General features: G+C 39.0%; 1 protein-coding gene across 1 annotated transcript in view; it reads left to right on the top strand.

Moving 5' to 3' along the window:
• Positions 1 to 18,582, top strand: part of LOC118816675 (receptor-type tyrosine-protein phosphatase delta-like) — a 701,473-nt gene that overhangs the window by 490,860 nt on the left and 192,031 nt on the right. Inside the window, exon 10 of the mRNA XM_036583195.1 lies at positions 9,440 to 9,580. Within this exon, the coding sequence (XP_036439088.1) occupies positions 9,502 to 9,580 (79 nt within the window). The 5' untranslated portion in view covers positions 9,440 to 9,501. The remainder of the gene's footprint in view (positions 1 to 9,439; positions 9,581 to 18,582) is intronic.

Raw genomic sequence — 18,582 nt, forward strand, 5'->3', positions numbered from 1 at the left:
CACAATTGAAAACACATTTTGGACTTTCACCTGACTCGGATGTTAGACTAAAATCTTTTGCTTTGAATAACCCCGTACCTTAGTTTGTTTATTTTATTAAAACAAATCGTGAACATTACATTTTGTCTCAAAGCAAAGCAATCATAACAAACCAAAACTTGACCGTTCTGGTGATTTTCAGTAATTTGATTAACTGAAAATGTTAGACAGTCATCATAAAATTTTAATTAAAACAAAATGTTTTTAGTAGTGACCGTTCCTAATGTTACACACTGATTTTCAGACTTTTCAGACACATTTACTTCAGAACAATGGAATCTAACTGCTCACCATGTGGCCATGAAGGACAGTGATACAGTCTCATGTCCTGCTCTAAAATGCAGGGGTGTGGCTGAAATAAGACTCCACCTGTTGACTAAAACTCTTTGTTTCAGTGGTGAAGTGAAAACGAGGGACAGCGTTTTTTTTTTTAATCAATCTCATGATACTTCTAAATCTTATGGTTAGGGTTTGGGACAGCCACCTCCATAGAAAGGTACCTATAAGTGATGATTTTGTATATATTTAGCTTATTACTAACTCAATTAATGCCTTGGGTTTAAACAGATCATAACATAATCCTTGTGAATATCTGAGGTCTGAATACAATAGAAATGGAAGAGAGAGATAATTAAGAGTAGAAGGTAAGGAGAAAGAGAGAAAATGTAGATAGAGAGAAAGAGAGAAGGAGGTGATGATGAGGTGCTGAGGTTTGTGTGTTGCATATAGCAAGGCGAGTCAAATCAAAGCTTGTTTGCTGTCACACTGACTTACAGCATGACGTGCTGCTGTTTGTACGTGTTTAAATCCACCTATTGTCCTTATGTAAAACAGGAACCCCACAGGCTCCGTAGATGTGTATATATAAATATATATACATGCTTATCCTACCAGTTTTGCTCTGAGCATTCAAATGAGGTTGACCTTTGACCTTCCATTAGCACTTTTAAGTCCTCTGTTTCTAACACTGGTATAGGTACAGAGTGGTATGGCCAAAAAGCAAGGCCTCCCCAGATTTCTGATGGTTTAAAAAAGAAAATCTCTGATGCCAGTAAAATATTACAAAACGTAAAGTCATCATGAGCAAAGGTGCAGAGTTCTTGTATCTTCCTGCCTTTTTTCATCTTAAATAAATAAAAGAGATTAATAAAGCTTTCCTCCGATCATCACCATGGCAACATGTACATGGCTGGATGCCACCATTGATCATGCAAAAAAAAAAACTGAATTTTTCAAACGGCAATATGTTAAAACCTCTGCTGATTCTCCTGATGGTGAGAACTTGATGGTGAGATGGTGCTGTGGTAGTTCTTATAGGCTACTTACCTGACTATTAACAGTGGTGATTGACTGTGCTAAAGAAAACAAAACTGAGTACTGTAGGAAAGAGACAAGAACAAATCAAACCAAATGCAATATCCGAAATGGTTCCCTAATCACTAAACCCTACATGGGAAAATTTGGCTCACTGTATAGGACTCTATTATAGGGAACCAAATTCGTGAAGGTAGTAAAAGATTTCGGACTCTACGTTATACGGGTCTACTCATTACTGTACGACAGCAGATTTCATCGCACAAACACTATAAACGGCATGCCACCAGTCCCTTGTAAATGCTGTGTCTGACTGCACATATGAGAAGAGCTTACTTACGTCTGGAATAGGTCTATAGAGAGCTCAGCGGAGATGTAGTCACTGTAGCTGGACTCGGTAATCCTCCACAGAAAAGCTGCCACAAATCTTCAAACCAAACAATGCGGTACATTATGCTCATCGTCTATCAGCTAGGGTTTATCAGTTGTACACTGCTTATTGCAGTGCATTGTGGGATAGTCTATGTTTTCGGACACCAATACTAAATGGCAGAACCCTGAAATAGTTTTTCACAATGAAAGTCTTCAGCCATTTACACTAGACATCTACTCCTAGTGCTGTAAAACTCTGGTTAATCAGACTCTACCAGCCAGGCTATTCTGTAGTCATGATGTTTTTAACTATAGTGAAGCTGGCTAGTTTGTGGTCATCATCCTCACCATATCAGTGTCTCTGGGCCTTAATGCTTGCTAGCTGGCCACCCCAACCTAAAACCAGCCTTTATTTTACTTTAAGGTCACCCGTTGCTGACAGCAGTGTTCAGCTGCACACACACAGCTCATATAATCTCCATAGAAAAGCACTGACTAATACAATGGGACGCTCTGGAACAGTTGCACATGAGCCTAATGTCAGGTGCACCATGCCCAATGTCAAGTTGGGCTGGAGGGTTATAAAGCCCTCAGCATCAGGAGTAGTGGAACTGTGTTCTCTGCACTGATGGAGCTCCATCCAATTCCTTTGGAAGGAGTCGGAGTGACCCAGAACTAATTATCCAACATCTTAACTAAATCCATTGTGGCTAAATGCAACCAGATCCTCACAGCAAAGTCTTAGAGGCTGTTACTCTCTATTAAAGTTTTTTTTTTTTTTCTCAGACATTGTACATAATTCAGTGGTTGAGATGTAAATAGTCATGCAGAGTAGTTTGTTGTGAAATGGTTGATTGTACACTCTCAGAAAAAAAGGTCACTGAGGCAGTACCCCTCTTGTCCCTCAAGGGTACATCTCAGTACCTTTAGTCAGGGAACATAACTGTATCATAATCCACTGAAATTATATTTTCACTCCACACACCCTGTCTCGTCTCTAGGCTTTTTATTTTATTGTTCTGTTTTAAAACTTTAGGTTATAAAAAGTCGTTATGTCTAACAGTGTAGAGACTCAGATGCCTTTACAGTGGTGCTGATAGGAACCAGGGGTCACAATGTCTACAACACAAATATAGACATTTTATTTACTGTCCAAAACCACCAGTGAACCTACACACGTCTTCTGAGGTTTAATATGTAGATGATGGTAAAATAGTGATAAATCTGAAAAAAAGGTTTCTTTGAGGATTATTTTGCCTCACAACACCCTGCATGTTAAAAGTTATGTTACAAATAGGGTTTTAGGCCAAAACCTTCTCACATAACTATTGCAAAGCAGTGTCTCAGACATCAGGCAGTGTATTCATAACCATTTACTGTGAGGGAGCTTTTAGAGGTGGATGTCTGGTTCCTATCATCACCACTGTGACTGATTCTGACTCTGTATGTTTCTCTAGAACAGAGCATTTCACAGCAAACCATTCTATATGACTCTAAGGGCTTATTGTGATACAGATTATCACACAATATCTTGTGCAGCCCTGATCTGAGTGAGTTTCTGAGAGACTGATTCACACAGAGCGGCTAATCTGGACTGAACTGAAGCGCAGAATTTAATTTCCAGCGTCCAGTTTTTCTCTTCCCTTTTCTTCTTCATTCTCTCTCTTTCTTTCTGTCCGTCTCCCTCTTTCTTTGTCTCCTCTCTCTCTCTGTCCCATTAGAAACAGTGGAGGAAGATGAGGTGCCATTTTCTCGTTTATGTACAAATCGTCTGTCAGCACCGCAGACACTCAGCATTACTTATCTGTCAGCTTTGTGGCACGGGGTGTTGCTAGCGGAAACAGCGCCTGCGCGTGTTATGAGGGACGTGGTGTAATGGGAATTTTTCTTTTAACAAAGGATCCATCCCTTCTTCTCAGCATCAGCGGCAGATAAGAATCGAACGAGACGGATAGATATCCCCTCTCTCTCTCTTTCTCTCTCTCTCTCTGTTTAATTAAGCTGGCTTGTGTTGTAAGGCTTTGTTCAATAATGCAGGATGCTATCAGTGAAAGGCTTTGAATAACAGTGGAGAACAAAGGGCTACCTGTTTTAATTAGGCTCAGATATAACCTACGTGATCTGTGCATGCCACCGACCCAGACCAGGGATACACAACGAGATAATGAATGAAAGTGGGAGGGAAGAAAAAGAGAGAGAGACAGAGACAGAGATGGAAAGGCAAAAATGGTAAAAGGTGAGAGAGACTGATAAAGTAAGATCAGAAAGAATAAGGAGAAAGAGGAATAGGGTGGAAAGGGAAACGAAAGGAGAGAAGAAGGAGTGAGGGAGTGTGTGAGAGAGTGATTAAAGTAAGAGACGAGAGACTGAGAAAGGGTAGAGATGGGAGATTGAGAAGGAAATGTAGGGGAGAGAGAGACACAAAAGTAAGAGAGTAAGACAGGAAGGAGGCACAGAGGAAACAGATGAAGTAAGACAAGAAGGGAGAGAGAGGGAAAAAAACGTAAAAGGAGAAAAAGAGAGAAAAGAAGGAGAGAGTAAATTGGTGAAGTAAGTAGAAAGAGAGAGAGGGAAAAAAGAGGGCAGGAAGAAGCAAAGTAAGAGTAAAGAGATGATATACAGAGAGAGAGAGGAGCTATAGATACAGTAAGAGGAGAGAGAGTTGAGATACAGCGAGAGAAAAGAGAGAAAGAGGAGCTATAGGTAAAGTGAGAGGAGAGAAAGAGCTGAGATACAGCGAGAGAGAGAGAGAAACAAGCTATTAGATAAAGTAAGAGGAGAGAGAGTTGAGATACAGTGAGAGAAAAAGAGAGAAACAGGATCTATAGGTAAAGTGAGAGGAGAGAGAGAGTTGAGATACAGCGAGAGAGAGAGAAACAGGAGCTATAGATAAAGTAGGAGAGAGAGAGCTGAAATACAGCGAGAGAGAAACAGGGGCTATTAGATAAAGTAAGAGGAGAGAGAGAGCTGAGATACAGCGAGAGAGAGAGAGAAACAGGAGCTATAGATAAAGTAAGATGAGAGAAAGAGTTGAGATACAGCAAGAGAAAGAGGAGCTATAGATAAAGTAAGAGGAGAGAGAGTTGAGATACAGCAAGTGAGAGAGAGAGAAACAGGACCTATAGATAAAGTAGGAGAGAGAGAGCTGAGATACAGCGAGAGAGGGAGAGAGAAAGAGGAGCTATAGATAAAGTAAGAGGAGAAAGAGTTGAGATACAGTGAGAGAGAGAGAAAGCAGAGCAATACAGTGAGAAAAAAGAGAGAGAAAGAGGAGCTATAGATAAAGTGAGAGGAGAAAGAGTTGAGATACAGCATGAGAGAGAGAAAGAGAGGGAAGATACAGTAATAGAGAGAGAAAGAGAGAGAGGGGAGATACAGCGAGAGAGAGAGGAGATATAGCAATAGAGAGAGGAGAAAGAGTTGAGATACAGTGAGAGAGAAAGCAGAGCGATACAGTGAGAAAAAAGAGAGATAGAGGGAGAGAGAGAGAAAGAGGAGCTATAGATAAAGTAAGAGGAGAAAGTTGAGATACAGCATGAGAGAGAGAAAGAGAGGGAAGATACAGTAATAGAGAGAGAGAGAAAGAGAGAGAGAGGGGAGATACAGCAAGAGGGAGAGGAGATATAGCAATAGAGAGAGAGCTAGAGACAAAGAGAAGATACAGCTATAGAGAGAGAGAGGGGGGGAGAGAGATACAGCAATAGAGAAAGAGAGCTACAGAGGGAGAGAGTTACAGATGGTTGTAGAAGAGCGTTGTGTGTGACATCACTCCACAGGATTCAGCTGAGAGCCAAACTGGACTTCCGTACACATACAGACTCCTCTGTTGCTATAAAGAGTCGTGTCAGGACGGGGCTCTCATGCCAGGCTCCACCCACTATCTTTCTCTCTCTCACTTACTCTCTCTCTCTCTCCCTTTCTCTCTGTCTCGTCCAGTACTCCTCAATGTCAACATCAACAGACATTAGTGTTGAGTAATAAGCAATCTACATATATTTAGATTTCTCTTCTCCTCCTTTGGCATCTTCTTTTATCTTCACTTCTATTCTCTTCTCTTCTGCTTCTCTCTTACCTCTTCCATTCTCTTCTCCTTTTGCCTCGTCTTTTCTCTCCCCTCTACCTCTCTTCCTCTCCCCTTGTTACACAACGTGCAGATGGCCTTGTTTATCTGAATCAGCATGTGAGGTAGAGGTGGGGAGAGAGAGAGAGAGAGAGAGAGAGAGAGAGAGAGAGAGAGAGAGAGAGGGAGGGAGGGAGCGTAAAATAGAGAGAGAGAGGACACAGTGATGGAGAAAGAGAGAGCAGACGTAAGAGACAGAAGGGCGAATAGAGGGATAAAATTGCTGCACATTCTCGTATTCGTATTCCTAATGTGTTATTATGGAAATGTAGCTCACCGTAATTAGCACAGAAAATATTACACAGCTTTAGAGGGAATAAAGCAGCGCTGCGCTTAAACACCGTTTACCCAGCGGCCAAAACCTGACCTGCATACACACATAGTGTTATATACACACAGCATTATAAATGAACAGCATTAGATACAGACGGTGTATCCGCACGCAGTTTCCAAATTTAGTATAGACTTGAGATTTTGGATGGAAATGTAAGAATATATGATTTGCTTAATAATTCCAAGAACACACAGTGCCATTAATGCAAAGCTGCACTGTAATGAAGCGCTGGTCTCGCAGGGCTAGACGTGATCTCATAATACGAGTGCACGTATTTGGACAACTTACTGAACTCTTGGTGGTGGATTGTGTTGAAATGGCCACTCTGTCATCTCAATTACTGATATCTTCATTTCATCCATATTGCTGTCAGAACAAAACCTTGTATCTACATACATTTGTCGTTTTTCAGTTTTTGACATAATTTGAAAATGCCTGTTTCCCTTTACATTGTAAGTTTCATGATGAGTGGACCAAAATAAATGACCCAAAATGACTTGCAAAAAAGTCTGGTTTCACTGACTTACATTAAAAGTAAAGTATGTTTTTTCCTTCTCCTGTAAAGTTATCATTTTGGAGATAGAAAATTTTGTTTTAACAACAGCGATATGTGAGATTTGCACACTGTAGGATTTCTTGCTTCACTGCTATGTAGATTCTCACGCAATCACTTATCCTGGGTTATGTCGTGGAGTGTTTGGTACAGTGCGCACACCCAGAATTTTCCCAGAATTTCCCAGAATCCCTTTGGAGATAATGTGACTGTTCAACCTCATCCTAATACTGGTCTGTTTCACCTGTGTCATATGACTTTCCTAGTTTTCTGTTTTGCTGGTTGCCATTTTCGTGTATTAGACTCTTTTTTTGGATTTCTCATCATTGCCTTTTGTCTTTGACCTTCTGGTTATGTTTGCTCTGTTTTGCCTTTTTGCTATCTTGGATTTGACCCACGCCTGTACACTATAACTGAAAAGATATTCCACGGCATTCAAATAGGCACAAGTGCACTTACCTGCCTCACAAATTACACATTGGCCAAAATCAAAATTAAATTCCCTGATTGCTGATCAGTGCTGTTTCCAGTCTTACGATCTAAAAGGACTGCATAGTCCTTGCGGTCAGTATCTGATGTGTTTGGTTTCGTTACGGTTCTTATTCGGGAAGCCGTTTTCTTCTTTCTACAGATTTAACTAGTTTAGCTTTAAGATTTTCCAGTAACATTTGGCAGTAAAGCTGAAATATCATGTGTTTGGAGATGTTATTGCCATTAGGCCTTTTAGTGTTTACCCCTTATTCTGTATCACTGTTTGACATTAAGGTGAAGCTGAGAGAAGAGCAGATTGGCTGGAGAGTGTACAGTGAAAAAGCAGCTGTAAAGCTGTAATGGATCTGTTAGTGCAGTAAAATCCACATTAAAGGATAAGAAGAGATAATTATCCTTTATTGGAGGAGAGCACCGGAGAGCGTGTGTACCGTACAAAGAAAATCCTGTTACTGCTTTTTATATGTGTGTTTGGGTGTCCTGTATCCTGGCTGATGTTCATGGCTGTTGAGGAATATACATAACATGTTAACATGTTAATGTCTCCAGTGGAGTGATGCTAAATAAAAGCTAAAGTAAAGCTGCCTTGCGCTGCAGTGCTAGATATGAGTTAACGCATTTGTCACAAGCTACAATACAATATTATATGTAGTACTGTTGTAGTGCTTATGTACAGTACTATGCAAATGTCTTACGCCATCTGAGAAGGTCTGGTACAGGCAGCATTTAGAAGTTGAAAAATATGCTCACATTGTAATCAGTACAAATAAAACAGTCCATTCATATTTTTAGTATCTGAATGTGTTAGCTTAACCATTTCCAGATTTCTTCTCAAGGAAATCCAGTATTTACAGTTAGTATACAATACTTACAGCCATTTTGACCATAGTTATGTTATATGTCAGCCTATAGCATGTGTGCTGCATACCTGAACATCTTAAGAAGTCAGGGCAGCGTAGCGTCTCATACAGAGATAAACAGAACGGGCAGTAAAGTCTCTGACCGAGCCACAGCTGTTCTGAGGTCAGCTGAGAACCAGTCACAGCTCAGTGGGTAGATACGTCGCTTTTTTCCACAATGAATCTAACAAAACCCTTCCGAAACTTCAGAGGACCTCAGTGTCCTAACGTTAGTTACAAACATTACGGCCGCTGATAACGTACTGAAGTAATTGCTGATAGCAGCAGTTGCTAAGCAGTGATTGGAGGGTTGAGGAAAACAATATGGAGTGTGGCAGATTTTGATTGGCCATAATACAGTGACAGCGCTCACAGAAAACAAATAACATTTCATTATCATGAAAATGCGGCATAATAAATATTCTGTCCCCATTTGAGCAGGTCTGTGACGCCGTGGCTGCGGCCCTGAGCAGACTACCACATTAAAATAAGAGTGCTGTTTCTACATTTAATCTCATAAACAAAGAAAAGTGAAAAAACCCTTCTGAAGGTACAGAGGTCCGGATCTCAGTGTCCTCATAGCTAGTTACAGCCATGCTTACTTCATCTAATCAGCCTTTCATTAAATTCAGTCAGATGGAATGAAATCAGAAGCTGATGGAACTGAACAAATCTATCTGATGGCTAAAATACAGCAAAAAAAGGCAGGAGCTGAAGCTGTTTTCTTCTAAATATATTTTTATTTCCTACATAAAACAGATGACTGTTAGTTTATAAGGTATTAATGTTTATTGGCCATTATTCTAATGTTATATAGTGCTTTTTACAGGTAAAAAACACATTTACTGCCCAAAAAAATCGTTTTGAACATTTTTTCTGGCTGCCTAATATTAACAGTTGTATGCAAAAGTTTGAACACCCCTCATCAGATCACGGTTTGTTGGTTTTAAGAATTTTGGTGCAGAATTTCGATTTGTTTGCTGAAATTTAGATCACGGTTTGTTGATTTTGTGGATTTTGGTGCAGATTTTCAATTTGTTTGCTGAAATTTAACATATTGAAGGGAAAAAGTACAGTATGAATAGTGTTGGAGTCGTTTGCACAGGCCGCATTCCAACAGGAAAATTTGATAAAAAAAAAAAATATCTTCTAGATTGTAACTACTATTCTGCTTGTTAAAAAGGAGAAAAAGAGATGCTCTAGGCTCGCTCTCTCTGTCTGTGGGAGCAATGTGCAAAGATATAAAAGCATGCATCCAATGTCTTTCATTCATGTGCTTACCTCTCTCTCTCTTTCTCTCTCACTTTCTCTCTCTGCAGGTTGTGATTGGTCTGTAGGAGACTCCAGCACTCTGAGTGTGTGTGTGGGTTTGTGCTGCAGCATGTCGTCCCAAACGATGCCACACACACCACCAACCCTGCTACTGCTGACCACACTGCTGCTGCTCACACATGCAGAGAGTGAGTACAGCCACCTCATCTCTCTTTCTCTTTTTATGTCTCTCTGTCATGCATACACAGACATACATATGCATAAATAGATACACTCTTTGGCCATTTTACTGGAAACACCTATCATATACATACCAAATAATGTGATCAGTGCTGGAGCCTTTTCAGTGATGTATGTGGTGAAAGGGGGACTGGCAGAGATAGTTGTTTCTATTATAGTGGCCAGTGAATGGATGCGCAAAACGAGTGTTTCTAATAAAGTGGCCAGTGAGTGGAAGTACAAGGTAGGTGTTTCTAATAAAGTGGCCAGTGAGTGGAAGTACAAGGTAGGTGTTTCTAATAAAGTGGCCAGTGAGTGGAAGTACAATGTAGGGGGTTCTGACAAAGTTGTCAGTGAGTGGAAGTACAAGGTAGGTGTTTCTAATAAAGTGGCCAGTGAGGGGAAGTACAAGGTAGTTGTTTCTAATAAAGTGACCAGTGAGTGGAAGTACAAGGTAGGTGTTTCTAATAAAGTGACCAGTGAGTGGAAGTACAAGGTAGGGGTTCCTGATAAAGTGGCCAGTGAGTGAAAGTTCAAGGCAGGTGTTTCTAATAAAGTGGCCAGTGAGGGGAAGTACAAGGCAGGTGTTTCTAATAAAGTGGCCAGTGAGCGGACATAGTAAACTGTGATCATCTTGCTATCTCAGTGTGCGATAAACATCAGGTGGTGTGTGTAACTCTGTGGGCGGAGCTTCTGGGGCTGAGATTAAATATATATCAAGTCTGAAAAGGTCAGTCTGCCAGCCTAGCCATCCTCCATCAGACTCTCTCATCATTCCACACAGAGAATAAAATTTTTATTAGTCGTCCTTCCCCTCTCTCTCTCTTTCTCTCTGCTCATGTGGAGAGGGCCGATCTACCTCATCATTTCAGATCGTTTTTCTGAAAGACACGCTTGGGGAACGGCAGGAGTGAAATTGATGAGCAGGTCTTTAAATTTTATAAGAGAGAAATATCCTCCATCTTTCAGCTGGATTTTTATCTTCACTAAGATCTGGATAGCCTTTCATACAGAACCTCTCTCTCCCTCTCTACCCCTTCTTATAAATCTCCATCTTTCTTTCCTTTCTCTCTCCTTACGTCTTGTTTTTCTCCCTCACTTTCTCTCTAACTTTTTATCACTCTTTTTTCTTTCTTTTCTATCTCTCATGTTCTTTTTGCTCTTTCTTTGTTTTCTTTCTTCCTTTCTTTGTTTCTTGCCTTCCTCGCCTTTTCTCAAATATCTGTCTACTGGTCCTTTTTCTTTCTTCTTATTTCTTCTCTCCATCTTTCTTTTTCTTTAACTTTTTAGCACTTTCTTTTTTCTTCCTTTTCTATTTCTCCCTCTCTTGTTCTCTTTTTTGCTTTCTTTGGTGTTTTTATTTGTCCTTCCTTCCTCAGTTTCTTGTCTTCCTCTCTTGTTCTCTCCCTTTTTACATATCAATTCTTTTTTTTTTTCTTTCTCTCTCTCTCACTCTCTCCTTTCACCAGCTGTTCTGCTGTGTGGGGGTGTTCGACAGCTGTGAGGGGGTTAATAATTTCAAGTCAAAACAACGCCAATGTGTGTGTGTGTGTGTGTCTTAGTTGCCTGTCTAGCGTCTTTCTACTGTGTGTGTGTGTGTGTCACTGACCACCTGTGCACTGGACACAGCAGCAGACCGCAAGAGGAGAGAGAGGAGGGATGAGACAGTGAAGGAATGGGGCAGTGTTTTTTCTATCAGTGTAGTCATTAGAGGCACAACAGTTCACACAATTCATCATCCGGTTTGATACTTTGGTTTGATTTTTAGGTACAGCAAAAATAAGGAGTGGCTGAAAATGAGCCCTATCTTAATATGTTAATGCTGCATGATACAATACGCTGCAGTACGGTCCATACACTACGTGTCCAAAAGTTTGCAGACTCCTGCTCGTCCAGGTTTCTTTTGAAGTCGAGGGAATTAATACAGAGTTTATTCCTCCTTCACTGCACTAACAGCCTTTAATTTTCTAGCAAGGCTTTGCACTAGATGTTGAATCATTGCCATTTGATTGCATTCAGCCACAAGAGCTTTAGTGAGGTCAGGTACTGACGTTCAGGTTGGCGCTGCATCACTCCATTGTCAGTGTTCTTCTGCAGAAAGCAGTGCAGCGCTCTGCTCTGTGTTTGTTTGGTCTTGTTTGTTTTTGCTGTGGTCTGGTTTGGTGTGTTTGAGTATTATGTAGGGTAGTGTTTTGTTTGCGCCAGGCGTTTAGCATCTCTCTCTCTCTCTCTTTCTCTCTCACTCCCTCTCTGGCTTCCAGCTTCCAGGCCAGCTTAATTTCTGTAGCAAATTGCTTTCTGCTGAAAAAACAGGAGAGCAGCCATTATTGTGCCTGGAGAGAGAGAGAGAGAGAGAGAGAGAGAGAGAGAGAGAAATGCAGATTGAAGGTGTAATGCAAGTCTTAGAGCTCAATAGTAGGCACACAAAGAGAGAAACATTTTACGATTGTTTTAAAATCACTGCATTTGGGCCACATCTGAGATCTTGTTTCCTGTTGTATGTAGCATAAAGGTAAATTCACAGTGTATATAGGACCCTATTTGCTAGGAGTGTATCAAACGTGTGTGAAGACTCTGAAGTGTCCACTAGTGATAATGAGTTGAATGGTCACCTGCAGCTTTTATACTTTATTACATAAAAATAAGCACACAAGCGATTTCTCACCAGAGTTTTTATTTGTAGTGGGTACCTGATTTGTGCTTGGCGTCAGTGAAACCATGGCAACCAACGGTCAGCTGGGGTTCAGAAATGCCCACAGGCAATGAGCGACCAGCGATTTAGGTGACAGGAGAAAAGTCGCTGCCGGTGTGAACACAGAGTTACACCGTCATTAGTGCTGAAATGTAGCTGGATTTTTGATCTCTTCTTTGTTTTTTTCGCCTTTTTGTTCAGTTAGTTGGTGAGAGAGTGGATGGACAAGAAAGAGGAAAGTTTGATTTCCTTTACTCCACTCTGAAGCTGCTTATTACAAAGCTGTCTGTTAGTTAGAGACCATCTGCACAGCAAAGCACATACATTTATCTTTACTTAGTTTAGTCATACAAATTCTACTATACATCACTCAACAATCAGAAAACATTACTAATAAAATCGTGCTGGAACAAATGGAGTGTAATGGTGTGGAAATTGTAGCTTGTAAACTTTCAGTCCTTAGGATGTTTGTGTTTGAGTGGAAGAGTAGAATATTTGCATATAATGACAAGTTACTGATTTGTGTAGGCTTTTAAATGCACACCTTGACATTTTTGCCACATTTTTAGCATCGTAAAAACATAGCAACATAAAAACATAGATTTGAATACATATAGAATGTAAATCAAACATAATTGTGTAACTGTGCAAATTTTTATGTAATTAAGTAATAACTCGACCTCTAAGTGTTAAACAAAGCATGAATTAAAAAGAGTGAAAGTATGATTGGTTTCCTTCAGACAGCTGAATAAACTTCCACACTGTTAGTAAATTAAAGAGCTTAACTGCCCCTTTGACATCAATCGCTTATTTAATTAATCACAAAAGAAACAGCGCTATGCTCATATCAGAATGAATAAACATGTAGAAGAAAGGAGATTACTGATCAGTCACTCAACTAAAATAATATATACTAAAACTACATTTTATTTGTGAATATATATGTGTCTCATTCTCCACTTGGAGGGAAAACCATGTCACAAAGGTGGCAGGGCTTAAAAAGATGCTTAAAATATTAGGCACAGCTCCAAAAGAATGTCTAAAAGACATTTACACAGTTGACATAAGATTAAATAAAATCTTTATGATTTCTCTCATTTTTCTTTTTTTTGATCTTGTTTCATAGTTGCTCTGCATGCGTGAAACAGCTTATCACAAAACAATATATAACATTTAAGAAACCATTTTTTAAAATAAAACAATATTTTTAAAATATTTAACTTAAGAAATTGTATAAATTGTATAATTGTATAGATTTGTTTACTTTTTATATCATTAATGTGATATTACATTGTAAAAATCATGTATTTTATATGTATTTTATTAAAAAATGTATTTTATTAACGTATTTTATTAAAAAATGTATTTTATTATAAAAATTCGTTTGTCACAGAGATTTTGGTCACTGGTGTTATCAGGACTCTTATGTTACATTTTAACACAGTATTTTTTAGCTCTATTAAACTGCTTCTTTGGGTCGAGGCTCATCAGAGAGGAAGCATCTCGAGGCATGAGAAGGCGAGTCCACACTTGCTCACTGTATTTTGTTAATTTATTAATAATTTTGTTGATCAGGCAGCTCATAACTTCTATATGTCACTGGCGTTATGTGCCTTAATGGCTGGGTAATTAAAATTTTATATCACTTTTACTACTGAAGGTCATAAAAGGTCACCTGATCAACAATTTACAAAATCCTTAACCAGAATGTCACTGGAGTCACAGTCACTGGAGTTACACCATATTCATACAACACCAGTGACTAAAGTATGTTTGGAATGAAGCTCTCCTTTTTGCATATATACGAATGGAGAACGACCCATATATATGAACACACACACACACACACACACACACACACACACACATTTGCCTTTTGCACAGAAAAAACAAAAGTGTATATATATATATATGTATGTATTATATGTAATTTTTTTTTCCTGGGCCAAAGTTTTTGGTCTGATACATAAACCCGTGTTAATCTTGACTTCATCATGGCTTCATCTTTATTCCTGTCATCTCTAATGTAAATGATCGTTAGAGTGGTATTGTATTTGCACTCGGCTTCCAGGACAAGTGTAAATTTGCATATTTACAGCCGTTCAAACCAAAGCTCTGTGTTTAATTTGCCTTTATGCTAATCTTATTTAAATGAAGCCCACTGAACACACACACTGATGTAAGTTTCTTGGTTTACCTTCATCTTCACTCATCTCGAGACCATAGTAGAAAAAGCAAACGCATGGTATCACTTTTTACTCAGTGTCATATTAATAAATTCAAATATTATGGCAAAATGACAGTAATAGCTAAAAATAGCCAAATTGCTCTTGATATTCTAAATTAATAACTCTTATTTTACATTAAACATGTTAATTTGACTAAGCTGTACTCCACCAGACATGCAGTACTACTGAAACTAAATAAAAAGAGAGAATTGTATGAAATGTATGGTTCACTAAATAAATACCTAAACATGTGAGTAATTAAAGCTATGGTGGAAAAAAGACAGTATCAGTTTCATAAACTAGAGGAACGTTTGTGTGCATGAGATGATTTCGGAAGCCTCACAGTGCTGCATAACTGTCAGCACAGTGAAAGCTCTTCATCAGTCTTCAGTGAAAGGACGAATATGGTAATTCTGTTCATTTAATAATATGGCACAGGGTTACGGTATAAATGACAGCGTTTATACGCCAGCGGAGTTAATATAATTAAACACCATGATGAGTAAATGTGAGGCTGTATAAGAGCAGATGTTTCCAAGGCTGAACGTGTCGATTGATCTTGACCCTTTTTCTGGATATTCAAAATCAAGCTAATTAGCGCTTACACTGTGGAGCTGGGGCAATTTGTGGATGCTCTTTAAGGCAAGAAATGCTTAGGTAGGGAGAGAGAGAGAGAGGGAGGGTAAAATCTCAACTGTTATTTTCTTTTTGATAACTCACTTTCTTTTCTGGTTTGTTTCTGGATATTTGTTCTCCTACTTATGTTTCTTTTATTGATCCACCCATGCTCCTCCCACAAATGTCTTCTTTTGTCTCCACTGTTGCTAGGCTGTGTTCTACAGTTTCTCATTAGGTTGAATGAATAACTCGCTCTAAATGTAGGTATTGTGATATAAACTGAGTCTGTTCTACAGTTTCTCATTAGGTTGAATGAATAACTCGCTCTAAATGTAGGTACTGTGATATAAACTGAGTGTGTTCTACAGTTTCTCATTAGGTTGAATGAATAACTCGCTCTAAATGTAGGTACTGTGATATAAACTGAGTGTGTTCTACAGTTTCTCATTAGGTTGAATGAATAACTCACTCTAAATGTAGGTACTGTGATATAAACTGAGTCTGTTCTACAGTTTCTCATTAGGTTGAATGAATAACTCGCTCTAAATGTAGGTACTGTGATATAAACTGAGTGTGTTCTACAGTTTCTCATTAGGTTGAATGAATAACTCACTCTAAATGTAGGTACTGTGATATAAACTGAGTCTGTTCTACAGTTTCTCATTAGGTTGAATGAATAACTCACTCTAAATGTAGGTACTGTGATATAAATTGAGTGTGCTATAATATACAGTGTGTTCTCAGTAGGTTAAATGGGATTTTTGCCAGCATTTTGTGTAGCTTGTCCAACTAACAGTAGCTGCAAAAGAACAAGATTTGTACAAATGTGTATGTAATGTGTGTGCGGAGCTTAGACAGGTCAATTGCTTTGATAAAAATGTTACTTGTAACATTCATGCTAATGAAACAGTGCAGAGAGAGACAGAAAATCTTCCTGATCATGCCCGAGAGTGTAGCTCAGTGCCAGATGTTTAGCGTCTGTCCAGCTTATGTTTGGCACACACAATATACACACACATTCACACACACTTTTCTCTCTTGAACACACATGCTTGGCATAGTAGAGCGGCATATGCTAAAGCAGATCAGTGCTAATATGCCAGAGTTTGGAGTGATGGCGAGGGCGTCCTAGTGATGATGAGTCTGCAGTCAATAAAACTGGGCTGCAGCTTTGGGTCTTAGTATTATGGGATGTTTTGGATAAATTTTGCCCTCAGACACAAACAAACAAGCAAACAAACAAATAAATAAATAAATACAAATGTCTGATTCACCAGCATCAATTTTGAATTGTTTGGTTATTTTTGTCTAAATAAACATTTTTAAGCTGTTCCCAACTGTAAAAAAAATTATCATCATTTTTTTTTACAGAAATACACAACACCGGCTACCATTTACACTCTGTTAAAATTTCATATAAAATACACCAATATAAATATATATGTCTAAAATTACTCTTGTTCAAAGCTGAGAATGATATTTTCATTTCCTGCGAAGTTTCCACATTGAAGATATAGATTTATTAGGATAGCAACAGTATATTCCAAAATATTGAAGCTCTCCCTGTTAGAACCATTTTAATGTTTTCTTGCTCTAACTAGCTTGTTGGATTAGTTGGATCAGGTGTGTTAGAGCAGGAACATCACTAAAATAAAACACAGAGCCGGGAGCCGCTGGACTACAAGGTGTAAAACATATCAAAAGTCCAGAACATTTTTGCTGTAGATATTTAGAACAGATTAGTCCAGAGATTCGACAGAACTTCAGCCCAAACAGATGTACAACATATTATCAGCCAGTTTGAAGGAAGCGTGTCCACTTCTTTTACCCATTATATCTACTGAGTGCTGATTGTTTGTCATTACTGCTGCTGAGTGCTGATTGGTTATCATTACTGCTGCTGAGTGCTGATTGGTAGGCATTATTGCTGCTGAGTGCTGATTGGTTAGCATTGCTGCTATTTCATGCTCGCTGACATCATGAATTTGCATAACACACTGTTAGCAAGCCTCATATAAGTCCTGTAAGGTTTTAATGTCATTCGGTATTAAAAGAAATACAGTTTTTCTTGGAGCAGCTTCTAGAATCTAACATACCCAGATGACATTACTGAGTGGTAGTTCTACTTACTACAATTTCTCTGACATTAAAACAAACAGTTCCAGAACACAGAGCCCAATAAAACTAGAACATATTTACTTAGTAATCCACATAGTTCTAGAACACTTTTGTACAGAAACATCTAGAACACATTTGTATATTAAGTTCTAAAACACATCAGTCCAGAGTCTGGACAGTTCCAGAACACATGAGCTCAGAAAGGCAGTTCCAGAAAACACTGACTCAAACAGTTCTTGAACATGTTAGTCCAGACTATCCAGAATACATTAGCTGGAACAGTTGTAGAACACATTAGCTCTGAAAGTTCTAGAACAAGTTAGCCCAGGTAGTTCCAGAAAACATTAGCTCTAACAGTTCTGGAACTAGTTAGCCCAGACAGTTCTAGAACACATTAGCTCAAACAGTTCCAGAGCACATTAGCCCAGACAGTTCTTGAACACATTAGTTTAGAAAGTTCTAGAACACGTTAGCCCAGGCAGTTCCAGAAAACATTAGCTCTAGCAGTTCTGGAACTAGTTAGCCCAGACAGTTCTAGAACACATTCGTTCAAACAGTTCCAGAGCACATTAGCCCAGTACGTTCTAGAACACGTTAGCCCAGGCAGTTCTAGAAAACATTAGCTCAAACAGTTCTTGAACACATTGACTCAAACAGTTCTTGAACATGTTAGTCCAGACAGTTCTTGAACACATTGACTCAAACAGTTCTTGAACATGTTAGTCCAGACAGTTCTGGAACACAATAGCTCAAACAGTTCTTGAACATGTTAGTCCAGACAGTTCTAGAACATATTATCACTTTAGCACAGTAAGTTCCAGAACACATTAACACAGAAAGTTCTAGAACACATCAGCTCAGAAAGTTCTAAAACATGTTAGCCCAGACAGTTCTAGAACACATTAGGACAGAAAGCTGTAGAGCATATTAGCTGAAGCAGTTCTACAGTAGCTGAATGGTTTAAAATGCATTTTAAGGAATGCAGTGAAGAATGAGGAGTCACCTGCTGCTGAAACAGACAGTGAGAGAGGGAGTGAGACAGACAGAGAGAGGAAGAGAGAGAGAGAGAGACTCTATATTAAACAAGGCAGTGCTCCTGTGTAAGTTTGCAATCCTGAGAACCACTTTTTATTCCACATCCATCAGCCTTAAAGTGCGGTGCGATTGGTGTGACTCTCTATGGGATGCGGCTATGCAAATTAACAGTCCACTCTATGCACACGCTCATGAATATTCATGCTGGACATTCAGTGTAGCTAATTAGCACAGAACAGAGAGATTGCGGGTGTTATTGTCGTTTTGGGCTAATGGAGTG

The sequence above is a fragment of the Colossoma macropomum genome, unplaced genomic scaffold (assembly GCF_904425465.1).
Source record: "Colossoma macropomum unplaced genomic scaffold, Colossoma_macropomum, whole genome shotgun sequence".
Classification (NCBI taxonomy): Eukaryota; Metazoa; Chordata; class Actinopteri; order Characiformes; family Serrasalmidae; genus Colossoma; species Colossoma macropomum.